Consider the following 14,583-nt stretch of genomic DNA (forward strand, 5'->3'; position numbering starts at 1 on the left):
CTGAAAAGTTATATAGATTTAATACCTTTGATTGTAATAGTTAAATGCAATACTATCTGAAATGTTATATTAGTCTTTGTTTGCAACTTCAGAAAATTAAACTTAAATTATAGGTACTCTAATTTAAGCTAACATAAGAAATTTGTTTAACTTGTAAGAATTTGTTTATTATATTTTTAGTACGTGTATGCAATTAAATAATTGAATTTGGCTTTCTTTTGTATTGTGAGATGGCATATTTACAAGAGTCGAAGGAATAAAAACGTAGGTCTGGACACTAGCATGACTTTTCAGCTCCGTGACTACAATTTGAGGAAACAAGCGAGCTCATAGAACCCGTGACTATTGCAAATGAAATCAAAATCCAATACACCAAACACAATGGGCAATTGATTGATAGCAATTAAAACTACAAAGGATCCGTTTGCTCTGATGAGAGTTAAGAATCTAATTAGATAAATTATATAAAAGTTCTGTCCTTCGATTGAGCCAAGGAAATAAGATGATATAGCTAACAGAGATTGGAAAGCAAGGACCAACACTGTACTGTATCAGGTCTAAAGTGATATTTATACTTTTTAAGAACATATACTGAAGGTACAAGCTATTACAGCTAGTCAGGTGGCCTACGAAGCAGAAAACGTATCCTTTTATGGAATTAAATTATTTATGCTTTTGTTTTCAAGTAGTCCGTAATTTTGGTACGCAAAACCCCGCTGTGTGCGATTGTTTTGAATTTTGCATGAATACTGAAATAATGTGTGACTCAAATATGTCTACTTCCGTTTCAAAGTTATCACAGAATTCCATAATTTACGTCATAGGTGCATTCTAATAAGAAAGCTACAGACGCCGACATCGGAATTTTTCAACTCTGGCCTAACATACGAGCAAGTGTTACTGAAATCGTTTGGAACTATTTTATCGAGTACGATGAAATGTTACATGAACGTTATTGGCTGAGCGCTAGAGAAGCGTATAACAGGAGGGGTTGGAAAAATGTAATTCCTGTCTAACTATCTCTCTGTCCGAACGAAATCTCGAAAACGAACTGACCTATTGACTAGGAATTATCCATGAAGCTTCGTTTCAATATAAAAAACACTTCGATGATGGTGCATGTACCTGTATGGGATTTGGCTGAACGTTAGCTAACATTTATACATTGTTCTTTTGGACAACTATGGTGACAACGAAAAATGAGCAGAATAAATAAATTTGTAAACGAAATGAATACATATGACATTTCAACGTGTGACTTAGTAACACACGTAACTTATTTATACAGTGAAAAGAATATATAATAGAGTACAAAGTCAATGTTAAAAGTCAAGGATAAGATTCGATTACAGCGTGCTTGTGCGTTGTAGTGCCCTCTTTAGCTCACCGAACTTGTATCATTTAAAAACAAAAATGTTAATTTACCAAATGGTAAGACATCTTCAGAAAGATTTCATTATTTTGTATACTATGAATTTTGCATGAAAATGTATTTGTACATAGACAAGAATGGACACCAACCCATGCCCAACCATTGAATTTGGCTCAGCATCATTGAAGAATATCACTCAGTGGACTGACACATTTTTTTTTAATATGTGAACAAATCGCGGTTGCTCCACCGTGCTTAGAGATTGTGTCAGAAACATTTTTATGCACTCAATTGTGCATCTGATGAGACAATGAGACTGCCACGTCACTTATTTCTAGGTGTCTCTGATGTCAAAACTATGTAAAAGTTCGTTTTGAGCTTCGTCGTCGTCGACTGTTTATGGATCTCTTCAGACTGACATGACTCTCAGATTCCAGGAGTCAAGTATGAGACAGCGTCAGACACCAGACACTGCAATAAAAGGCAGGAGGTGAAATGGACCAAAATGCAACATTCCAATTGAATCAACCCTTCCTACCATATAACGTAGCTCTATACGTTATGTGTAAAATTTTTTTGTTTGGCGGGTGATGTGTACATGTCTTTTCTGTATGATGTTTGTCTTGTCTTGAGAATGAACGAGCTATAGACTTTAAATTTTGCATGCAACCTCAGTAAAGCCTGTTACGCGACACAATGAATCTGAAGTTTGCAATATCCTCCTATGGTCATCACTTAGAAGTGTTTATTATAGGAATATACCTACCATTTAAAAAGAATATGACTAGTTTAGCGTGTGAAGCCGCGAGTAGCTTCTACATTTATTTATGAAACCGTTGTTCACTTAACGATGGTATGGATCCAGGATGATAGTTTTTCTTTGTTATCTCTTTAAAGCCTCAGCCCTCGGCTATGCTGGCTTGTTTTAATACACTGTGGCCGGTATTCCTGTATGAATAGACCTCCCCGGGATTTGAACCCGTGATCTCTCAGTTAGAGAGCCGTGACTATATCCACTATTCTACGGAGGATGACAGGATGATAGCTAAACAGCTATAATCATCGAAACGGCAACACAAACCAATAGATAACACCGTTTTTAATCAGCATCCAACCCAAAAGTTCGGAGATTCTATATATTAGGCCTAATCAATCGGGCGATCTAATTCAAATTCACAAAAAAAAAATCTATTCCACAAACATGAAAACATGATTTTAAAATTAGAAACATGCATGTCTATATAATATTTTCTCCACAAACACTACATATCTGTGGATGGCGGGGGGTTCTTTCACAACATGAACTATTCGTGATTCTAAACTTGACCATAAACACTCGGCCATTCTGTAACAAACGTAGTAAACTACAATAATATATGGTCAGAGCTTAATATGTATGGACATGAAAACAACCACAAGTTAATTAATCTATAAGGAAATTTCTAACATAAAAGTATAGACCGAAAAAATTACTGTTGAGATAGAAAATAGATGAAGGTGGAGAACAACTTCACCGAAGCAATGGAGGTAAAATGTCATTACAAGTGAGTTGTTTTCTCAACAGCTTCTACAAGATAAACTAAAAATTGGTAGTAGACGATGATTAAGGGTATGGCAGTGTGTTCACATCTCTGCAGCCCCAGGGCCCACACAGAGGAACACTCGCCAACTACGCGCCCGAACACGATAGTGTTGCCATTCTCCGTTAATTGCACTATACTCTGTGGAGTATTTCTGTAGATAAAGTGAGCTATAAAGAAGAGTTAGTGGTTTCGATACTCATGTTTATTTTCGGGGTTCGGAAGCCAATATATATTCTCTTCTTTGTTCCATATACGTTTGTGAAAATATTTAATTTTTGTTAATTTTAATATAAGTTTTGATCTGTAACTGTATCACAACCTCTGCAGGGAGTATGACCCATTTGAGTACATTAACTTTATCATTTATCTAAAAGAACATATTTTGGCTCACTTTTGAAATAAACATGTAGATGAGGCCAATAACATCTTATAAGTTGGCAACACTGCTTGTTATTATTACTGGACTATTTTTCAGTCAGCTATAGCAACTGATTTTGTGAGCTTCCACGTTGTGCCTCAACTCTGTGATTCTTCAATTTTTAACACAGAGAGGTGTTAGATGCATTTTTATGTAGTATAAGACTTTGAGTTTTTCCTGATGCTTTATACTTTATTTTGCTGACTTTAGTTTCCCTGCACACAGGCTAATACCCATGTGGAAATAATTTCCTAGAAAGATATTTATAATTTATTTTAATTACTCTGTATGTAAATTTTAGAAATAAATGCAATCAATCAACGTTTCACATAAGAAGTAATTATAAGAGGAATTACATTGAATTTATAATCCGTGCCCATATGGGATCAAAGCCCAAATGTGGTCACAGTTTTAACTTACCCTTGGGATTCTAGATTGATTGATTGGGGATTTAGGTCCATTTAGACCAGTTAGCTAACAGTTTTCTACAGTAAGATGTAGGTTTTACTGTGTTTTTACTGGTATGATATAAACATAAAGTTTATTAACCAAACATACGAAAACAATTACATATTACTGTACCCAAAATGAACCGAATCTCGAATGTGGGCCTTAGCTGCAACAAAACTTAGAGTTACATCTGGGCTTTTTGCCCAATTGGGCATATTTATGTGTTTGTACTACAAAATAAAAAGTATAATAAAATAAATTACTCTACTACTTTTTTCTATGGTTTTTAAGTATATCCTATACAAGAAAGTGTATCCTATGTAAGAAAACAGTGTGAATGGTTTTTTTTAAATTTTGTATAAAGTCGTCCCTGAAGAGGTTAAGTACCTACAGGGAATTCGTTCAAGCATATTTTACAGAACTTTTGATGTTTATTTCAAATAATTTTATAATGGTACTTAGTAAGACCGCAGGTGGCGCGAGGACAGCCGAAGATGCTCCGCCCCGCCCCAGGATTCCATATTACAGAAGAGACTGCACATGAACAAAATGCGGATCTGCGGTCTAGCGAGGAAGGGCTTCGCCAGCATCGGCCCCCTGCTCAACTCCACGAAGCTACCGAACAGGCCGAAGATCCTGCTCTACACGGCTCTGATACGGCCAGTGCTAACCTACGCGGCCCCTGTATGGTACCATCTGACCTGCAAGTCCGCCCGGAGAAAACTGCTCGCAGCCCAGAGCGTATGTCTCCGGCGAGCGACTGGGTCGCCCTTGTTCGTGAGGAACACCGTCGTCAGAGCATCGTCCAACGTCCCCACCATCAAGAGCTTCGTGGACGGTCTAACTACGAGACTAGAAGAAACCGCAGCGTCTTCACCGTGGGAACATCTCCTAGAACTCAGTGCCCAGGAGGTCTTCCAACTTCGTCTTCCAATGGAACACTAGATGACTACGACTACAACTACTATATACTACGACACTACACCACACCGCTGACAAGTAGCGAAACCTACTAGGACTTTGACCCTTACGGACACTAAGCAAAAGCCTAATCGGCAGAGGCTTAGAAAGACGTGGGGGATCCACCCCCCCTCCCCACAATCACAGTGACCTGATGAGCAAAGTTCACTACCCTACAATGCTTCACAGAAAGTAATCTAACGAGCTGCGACGTAACTAAGTGTTCGAAGCCAATGTTTAAAGCGTTGCACATGTGGAACCCAGCAAAGCGTTTTATGTCAAATTATTCCCAAGTACTTATATAATGCTCCACAGTTTCAATAGAGCCACAACCACATAGTGCGGACCGCTACTCTCCACAAGAATGTAACCGCAGCGTAATAAGACCTGCATCAGAATAATTCCTGACAAATATTAGAAGATACTCAGGTAGAGAGTTAATGGTCAAACCAATTTTAAATTTTCATCAGATCTTCAGATGCGCCTATATAAAGCCATCCCATGTGCATGCGGTTATAACCATGGTTGTGCCTTCATGGAACAGGAACAGTTTTCTTTAAACATTAATCTTTCAAATATTGTTTACATAATGATAAGAAACTGAATTAGGCTCTTTCGAAAAGAGGCGATTCAAAATTCTTTTGTCGAGACCAGTATTATACGAGCATTGCTTGTTTTACAAAACATAACCTACCGGATTTAAGTTTGGATTAAATAAAAAGGCCCCCAGTGTTGGGTCGTTTAGACATGTACTGTTTCATTAAAATAAATTAGTTTTCTGGTAATTTATTTTAATAATTTAATCCAACAGTTACATCAATAGTAGTGTTGTAATCTGGCTCCAACTTAGAAGTTATTAGAGTGCTCGAAATTTTTGTTAGCCGAATCTAAATGTTAAAACTGAAATGGGTCTGTTGTAATTTCTTCAACACTTGAGAATAAGAACGTTTCATTATTAAAAAAAATTAAAATTAGCTTTGAAATTGCTTTTCTAAAACCAAAATCCTGTGGGCATGTGGTCCTCTTGGCTTCTGGAATGAATTAGCTTTTGGTTTCCACATGTACAACCAGTAAAATTCAGAGGCCAATGTGGAAACCAATGTGAAGTTCTAGAATTTGAGGAGTCATACAATCAGACAATTTAGAGGCCAGACTCCTCAAATTCTATAACTTTTCAGACTTAGATTTCCAGACCTCTCTGTTCAAGACAGTCTACCTCGCCTTAGAGTTCTGTGCCATTCTGGTGTATGAAACTCTGTAGCTTTGGACTTGCAGGTCAATGATTGAGTCGTCCTTAGTTAGTTGTCCTCATATGTAGTTCTCGGCTCCTAGAACACTTCAACGTATAGCTTTAGAAATCTTTAGAACCAGTAAGCTTATGTCCCTAAATTTTAGAAATTTGGATCATGGTCCTGAAAGCATCATACCCTCTTCTCCATTCGAGTATTATGTGAACCTGTAAGTCCTCTTGGGTTTTAGAAATTAAGTCTCTATGTTCATCTGGTCCTGATCCTGCGGAGCTGAGAGCTGAAGGCTTCTGCAGTTTTCACATCTCATTATTCGGTCCTTCCGAAACTTATCTCGGTATTTCGCCATGTTTGGATCTTTCTCGCCCTATGTCCTATGAGTCTGTGTGTTTATTTTACCTTAGAAATTTGTGTAGTTCTTGAGTGTCTGGATTTCGTGATCTAAGCAATTCCGTGAGTCCTGAGATTCTTCAATCCTGAGTTTCGTTTTTGATCTGCCAAGTCTCAAAATGTACAAATTTCTGAATGTCTCTGACCAATAGATCTCGTAAGGCTGTATATTCTTTAGATTTTAAGAATTTTCTCTGGCTACCCACATATTCTAAATATCTGTTTGGTCTGTCAGAGAGTTCTAAGAAATCCAATTACGAAAATAGCAGAGTTTGTTTGAATTATTTTGCGAAGGAATATGTGATGTATTTATAAAACTAAGGTGGAGTTAATAAGTTTATTAATGTCTTTAAAATTAAGAAAAATCATAAAGAGGGAGAATTATCAGCTTCTTTCCTAGAATGTGCTAAACCTTTCACATCTTCTCATTTTTCTAGTCATTATAATTTGAAGAAATATTGATTTTCATCAAATCTACATTACAATTAGATGTTAATGAAGTTTGTATTTTAATATTTTAAAAAACTTAGAATTTTAAAATTGAAAGTGTTGGTTGATTATAATTATTTAGCATGTAAATTCTCTTTGAAAGAATACGGTAAGGGTGGTTATGAGGTATGAGACCGAGACGATCAAGGACACGGAAGGGTGAGGCGGGGTATCCAAGGTCATACTAGCGACTACCTAGGACCCAGGGCTGCAAGTTCAGGTGATATGACCCCCTTACCAGCCGCAGGATCGATAGCCCGCCCGAGCGCTGCCGAGTAGCGCCGACAACACCCGAACGTCTGCAGGTGTCGGTCTCTCTGGGCGATTTTCACGCTGGTAAATCTCGCCGTATTGTTTTTACTCGGATTTCCGCGGGAGAATGCCGGTGAGTGGTGGTGTGAGAGTGAAGTGACCGGTAGCCATGGGAGTGCAGCGACCGGGGGCCTGAAGAGGCGCCTGGAGGGTCGCCCGAAGGGCTGGGCCGACCCGGCCCATCTCTGCCCTACCGTTCAAAACATCGCCGAGGATACGTCGGAAGTGAGAATAGAATAAACATCTTGACCCCTAATCGAGTCCCTGATGTCGCTTATAAGGATTTCTCTACTAAGTTGTAACACACAATCGATCTAGGCCTTCCACGAGTGTACCTTCAATGCATTGTCTATCTGTACACCTGTTCGGCCTATATGACGAGAGTGTAGCCTCGTCCAGCTCAGCTAGTTTAGCGAGTGCAGTGATGTAGACGCTCTGTGTACGGTGTATGGTAGACTACAGAACATGGAGGGCCCGAGGGCCGAGGGAAGGGGAGTGTGATGACGCCATGGTATAGACATGTCATCGTCCACCCGTCACCCGCCGACCAACACTCTTGACTGTCTAGAAGAACCGTCCAACGTCTCTGCTAATCAGGTGAGAGTCAGGCTTCATAGGCTGATCTGGAATAATGTTCTCAGCAAACAAATTTTGTGGTCTCTGCAATTTGTAGGTTAAGTAGCTAGCTGTTAATCAAAATATGTTCCACCTTGGTGCAGAAAAACTCCTGATGTACTCTTGGATGGTATATTTGGGAATGCAGTCGTAACAAATACACATATTTAATGGTTGGACTTGTAAAATCTATTTATCAAGAACACTGAGGAGGGGTAGGGAAGGCTATGGAGACAAAGTCCACTAAGTTAACTATAATCATCTATTTAGGTTCTTGTCAATCATTCAATAATCCTGTCTGTTAAAAGACTAAACCTAACCCATAAACCATGATAATGTCTCTCATCTTATACTGATCAGTTTTTGACTCCAGTGAATATTTAGGTGCAACACTTGGTTTTAAAATAGATAAGTTTTGATTATTTGTTTGTAAGGAATAAAATTTGATACTTTAAAACATGGACTTACTTAAATCATGAATTTTATTCAGCTCAAGACCTATCCAAAGTTGCAAAATATTGTGATAGCTTATTGATCCAACCTGTAAATCTACTTTGTAATCTAGAACTTATAACTAACTTGTTTGCTTCTGTTATACGTCTGTTAATATTTTCTCGTGTTTATAACTAAACACTACATCCAACAACACTTATAATGACAAGAATGTCATTATCTTTGTTTGTAGATAATAAAAATAAATGTTATATGACTGTTAAATGATATTATTTATGGATATGCCATTGAATAGTTGGAAATAAATGTTTATAGTACACCTGTATAATTAACATTATCGTAACATTTATTACTACAATATGTCAACTAATTTAGTTCAGTCTTGAAAGAGATCAATCGATAGAGAAATTTCCTCTAAGAGAGAAATCGAAAATCAGAAACGTTTATAGAATACCTTTATAACTAACATTATCGAAACCTTTATTATTACAATATGTTAACTAATTTAGTTCAGACTTCATTGAGTTGTTTGATGTGATATGACTTTTATTTACGTGTCTGACAATTGCTTTTAATTATATCAAGGTATGAAAAAACATAATCTAAGGAAAAACTGTATATTAAAGTTTTAACCCTTTTGTTACCTTCCCATTTTGACCTCCACCAAAACACATGTTGCTGATTATCGGTTCCTTTCTTAGGAATGAATTCTTCTACCGATTTCAAGAAGTACCAGGTTGTGTGCTTTGGCCCCTACACTGTGAAGTCTGCATTTTTATTTATTTATTCGACAGCATTTTGTGGTTAATGAGGTAAGTTCGTGTTATCTCATATTAAAATCAATAAACGTCCGGCTACTAACAATATTCCTCACCACTCTGGCAATTACCAATAATCAGCTGGTCACATTGTTATGTTTATAAGCATTCTTGAGGTAATCAATTCTGTAGATAATTGGAAGAATATAACGATTAAAATGTGGAATTCGGTGAATAATATTAAATTTCTATTATAATAATATTTTATCAGCTTAACAACTTTCAGAGAGATTAAGGGAATTGGTGAATGCCTACCGTACTGTTCAGTAATTGAAGCAAGAGCTCATTAATAAGGCCAAAGAGATTTCCTATTTCAGTATATAATATATTTTAAGTTTTCAAGTTCGTATATATGGTCAAGGATATATCCATATGCTGAATAAGCATCTCCATGCTTATTCGTCGTAAAAATGAGATCATTCAATGCCTCTAGGAAGTATACGGGTTTTGACCATACTAGTAATATGAGAAGGTACCTTACTTACACAGGTTTACTTTAGGGATAGTAAGCATGTAACTATCATGATCATAAATTTTATAGATGAGATTGTAAATGATTCTGATAAGGAGGAGGACATTCTAAGAGTCTTCTTGACTTGAAAAACTCCATTGGTTGCGTTGATCACTGCAATCTTCTAAATTATATGTCCATTATTTTGCCGATGGAAGGATTGCAAAGAAAACATGATTTTTTACTTTACAGGATTTTTCTTCACCAGTGCTTAGAGATCGTGTCAGAAACATCGTAGTGCACTTAATTCTACATCTCATGAGACGATGAGACTGCCACTTCATATAGGTGTTTCTGATAACGATGTGAGGCTCATTTTAAACTTGTTCGTCGCCGACTTTCTTTGGATCTCTTTAGACGAACATGACTCCAGATTCCAGGAGTCAAGTCCGAGATAGCGTCAGATATCAGATGCTGCAATATAATGAAGGTGAACTGTAGCTAAACTCAACATTCAAATTGAATCAACACTTCCTACCATAGCTACGTTATATAATATTTTAGAACATAAACCATTGTTCAGAAGTAAAAAAATCAGTAACACTAAGATTCTAAATCTGCAATCTGATCTTTTCCTCGAGTGATAACTAAACAAATCACACCACAATAGTGTGCATTGAGTTTACACGACGCGGTTGTTGTGATCCTAATTATTCGTGTAACAATGAGCTAATGGGTTTTTATTAAAATTTTAACCTAGATTGCAGTTATGTGCTAGGTCAGTTGTTTGCCCAGGTGCGTGTATCAAAGTGTTCAAAATAACACAAGTTGGAGTTCCGTCGTGTCACATGTTTGTTGCTCGTGTTCATGTGTCATGTTGTGTGTGTCATGTGTATGGTGTCACGAAGTGATCTATTCTGCAAATTCTCACTTTTTGGTTTATATAAGGAGCTACGCCCCCAGGCCCCTTTTCGAGTGTTGCCTAAATTCGGAGATAAGCGGAATTTTGGGATAGGTTAAGTCTGACCATTAAATTAGGGATCTGAGAGTTAAAATTATACCTGTTTTATTGAATTTTCAGGATTCAACCAGTTTAGACTTCAAGGGCATTTTGTAGCTGAACCGTTAGAGATACGATAAAAAGTGACTGGACCTTTCTTGTCGGAAATTTAATTTTATGTTGCAATTGTGCTATTGGATTTGAGCTACGACGTCTGGTTTACGACGTACAGAGCTTTGGAGAAAAGAGTGCACTGGTCAGCTATTGTGCTATTGGATTTGAGCTACGACGTCTGGTTTACGACGTACAGAGCTTTGGAGAAAAGAGTGCACTGGTCAGCTATTGTGCTATTGGATTTGAGCTACGACGTCTGGTTTACGACGTACAGAGCTTTGGAGAAAAGAGTGCACTGGTCAGCTATTGTGCTATTGGATTTGAGCTACGACGTCTGGTTTACGACGTACAGAGCTTTGGAGAAAAGAGTGCACTGGTCAGCTATTGTGCTATTGGATTTGAGCTACGACGTCTGGTTTACGACGTACAGAGCTTTGGAGAAAAGAGTGCACTGGTCAGCTATTGTGCTATTGGATTTGAGCTACGACGTCTGGTTTACGACGTACAGAGCTTTGGAGAAAAGAGTGCACTGGTCAGCTATTGTGAATTGTATAGTGTAAATAAAAACAAAAACTTACCAGCTTTTAAATATTTTCGGGCGATTTCCCCTTCTAAGTTACAAATTTTAAATTCATAGCATACCAAGAAAATGAACTAGACTCGGTGTACTGAGAAACTCTGCCTCACAGGGCGTTATGAGACAAGCTGTTTTATTACCTGAAGAGTACTTAATCTAAGTCAGTATTCTTTATCAGATTATTAAGTTGATCAGGGGGTTTAATTTAGTCAGGAGTTTATCTGGGGGAAACGTATCGAACTGATAGGTTATATCGACAGAGCAAAATATTTAAACGTCACTAGTTAAAGTAGTAATACAAATTCAATCTAGAACCGGATTGAACTACACAAATTGTAGTCACATATAAATTTAAAACTCCAAAAAATTGGTTTATATAAAAAATAATTGAACATGCACACCTCTGTGCATGCAAGCTAACGATGCTTATTCAGCACTTGAATATGTTAGTTACTACACATCAACATCTTTGTGGAGTAAGCTGGTATTAGTGATACACACATATGAAAATACACATTCAGTCTCTCATGTCACAGCTAAAGTTATTTATTCAGCCCATGAATATGTTTCTTGTGATACTCTGACAAGTCTAGTAGATGGATAAGACAATGTATAATAAAAATATAGAGCACCTCAAGTCTCTTATGTCACAGCTAACGATGCATATTCAGCCCATGAATATGTTTGTTGTAATACTCTGACAAATTTTGTAGATGGATATAGACGATAAAAGTAAAAAGATAAGCACCTCCAGTCACTTAGGACACTGCTAACGATGCTCATTCAGTACATGAATATGTTTGTTGTGATACTCTGACAAGTTTAGTAGATGGATAAAGACGATATAAGTAAAAAGATAAGCACCTCCAATCACTTAGGACACTGCTAACGATGCTCATTCAGTACATGAATATGTTTGTTGTGATACTCTGACAAGTTTAGTAGATGGATAAAGACGATATAAGTAAAAAGATAAGCACCTCCAGTCACTTAGGACACTGCTAACGATGCTCATTCAGTACATGAATATGTTTGTTGTGATACTCTGACAAGTTAAGTAGATGGATAAAGACGATATAAGTAAAAAGATAAGCACCTCCAGTCACTTAGGACACTGCTAACGATGCTCATTCAGTACATGAATATGTTTGTTGTGATACTCTGACAAGTTAAGTAGATGGATAAAGACGATATAAGTAAAAAGATAAGCACCTCCAATCACTTAGGACACTGCTAACGATGCTCATTCAGTACATGAATATGTTTGTTGTGATACTCTGACAAGTTTAGTAGATGGATAAAGACGATATAAATAAAAAGATAAGCACCTCCAGTCACTTAGGACACTGTTAACGATGCTCATTCAGTACATGAATATGTTTGTTGTGATACTCTGACAAGTTTAGTAGATGGATAAAGACGATATAAGTAAAAAGATAAGCACCTCCAGTCACTTAGGACACTGCTAACGATGCTCATTCAGTACATGAATATGTTTGTTGTGATACTCTGACAAGTCTAGTAGATGGATAAAGACAATGTATAAGTAAAAAGATAGAGCACCTCAAGTCTCTTATGTCACAGCTAACGATGCATATTCAGTACATGAATATGTTTGTTGTGATACTCTGACAAGTCTAGTAGATGGATAAGACAATGTATAAGTAAAAATATAGAGCACCTCAAGTCTCTTATGTCACAGCTAACGATGCATATTCAGCTCATGAATATGTTTGTTGTGATACTCTGACAAATTTAGTAGATGGATAAAGACGATATAAGTAAAAAAGATAAGCACCTCCAGTCACTTAGGACACTGCTAACGATGCTTATTCAGTACATGAATATGTTTGTTATGGTACTCTGTTACATACAGTAGGTGGGATCAGTAAATGAGTATGTTTATGATACTCTGACACACACAGTAGATGGATATCGACGATGGAGGTAAAAAATGAGCACTTCTAAGTCGAGTCTTCATCGTGGTAATATGCAAAGTGTAGGTGTATCCTGGAATAACGTAAAACTGAACAGTGGATTTGGTAAATTAGTATTTAGATCTAGTTGTTTGAAAGTTCCAACCACTATTTTGCTCATAACAACTGAACCGACATGGGTCTGGAGACACCCCATTACAAAAGATGTATTGCACCTTTCCACCGCGAAAATAGCATTTGTTTCTCATTAGGTCGACCTTGTCTGTTTGCGAGTATACATTATTCATAGCTCAGTCATTCACATTCAACCCGCCAGGTCCGCTTCTGTCTGTTGTCCCTTGGTGCGGCTGCGCTATATTATCAGATCTGTCGCTCGTCTTACCATATAGAGAACTCGAGTTAAATATCACTTGGAATTATTCACAAAGAATCGCTCCTCTTCCCCTCTTTAGCAGTTAAACTTTAGGACTGGATGGCACTACAAATTGTGAATCCAATTTTGGACACCTTTTATAACTGACCGATGTGATAATCCCCACCAGACGATTTCGGAAGAGTTTCTATATTCAACGTAAGCCTCCTCACGTTGAACGAATCTAGTAGTATGATATAGACGATGAAAGTTAAAAGAAGAAGCACCTCCACTCTCTTCGAGACTTCAGTTTGTCACTGACATTCTTAATCTTAACACGCTCGAGTAATATAAGAGAGCTATTTTGGCTTTGTGGGTGGTTCTACTAATAAAGAGATTTGGATTTAAAGAGGACTCATCCCTCTTGAATCACCTTTTTAATGTACTCAGGTATTGTAAAAATATATTTTTGTAGTTGCCATCGGTGCATTCAGGTTTCCTTTTTTTTTTTTACCTCTCCCAGGTTTAAGCTGTATCATATCCCAGGCAATGCTTTCCTGTTCCAACCCCTCTTCCGTATGCATAAGAACACCTAGGGATCTTGAGCGTTTGCTCTGTAATGCCGGACATTCAAATATGACGTGCTTGGCTGTTTCGTCAGCCTCGCCACATTTCCTGCACAGTGTTTCCTGAACTGGAATACCTATTCTGTTCAGGTGACTTCGGAATATCCAATGACCTGTAATAAAACCAGTCACCTTTCTGATCTCCGTTCTACTCATTCTAAGGGCATCTGCTGCAATGTTCCTTGATGGTCCCTTGAGCATCCGCTTTGCCTGTACAGTGTTTCTCCAATGTTGTAGGTGTTTGTTAGCCATCCACTTGGTAACTGATCTACGTGCTAAGTTATATGAGACCCCACACGTTGGTTCAGGACCGGTAAGAAGACGGTTGGCTCCCAAGTTAGCGCAACCGTCTGCCCCTTCATTTCCTGTGATTCCTCTATGTCCAGGCACCCAAGTTAGAATAACTTTATTGGTTTTCG

At 37.6% G+C, this 14,583-nt stretch overlaps 1 protein-coding gene across 5 annotated transcripts in view; it reads left to right on the top strand.

The window, feature by feature from the left end:
* The first annotated feature begins 7,205 nt into the window (after window positions 1-7,205).
* Window positions 7,206-14,583, top strand: part of LOC124364667 (voltage-dependent L-type calcium channel subunit beta-2) — a 403,127-nt gene continuing 395,749 nt past the window's right edge. For all 5 annotated transcript variants that reach the window (XM_046820315.1, XM_046820316.1, XM_046820317.1 and 2 more), the window contains exon 1: window positions 7,206-7,818. In XM_046820315.1, the coding sequence (XP_046676271.1) occupies window positions 7,741-7,818 (78 nt within the window). In that variant the 5' untranslated portion in view covers window positions 7,206-7,740. The remainder of the gene's footprint in view (window positions 7,819-14,583) is intronic.

The sequence above is a fragment of the Homalodisca vitripennis genome, chromosome 6, assembly GCF_021130785.1.
Source record: "Homalodisca vitripennis isolate AUS2020 chromosome 6, UT_GWSS_2.1, whole genome shotgun sequence".
In the NCBI taxonomy this organism is placed as follows: domain Eukaryota; kingdom Metazoa; phylum Arthropoda; class Insecta; order Hemiptera; family Cicadellidae; genus Homalodisca; species Homalodisca vitripennis.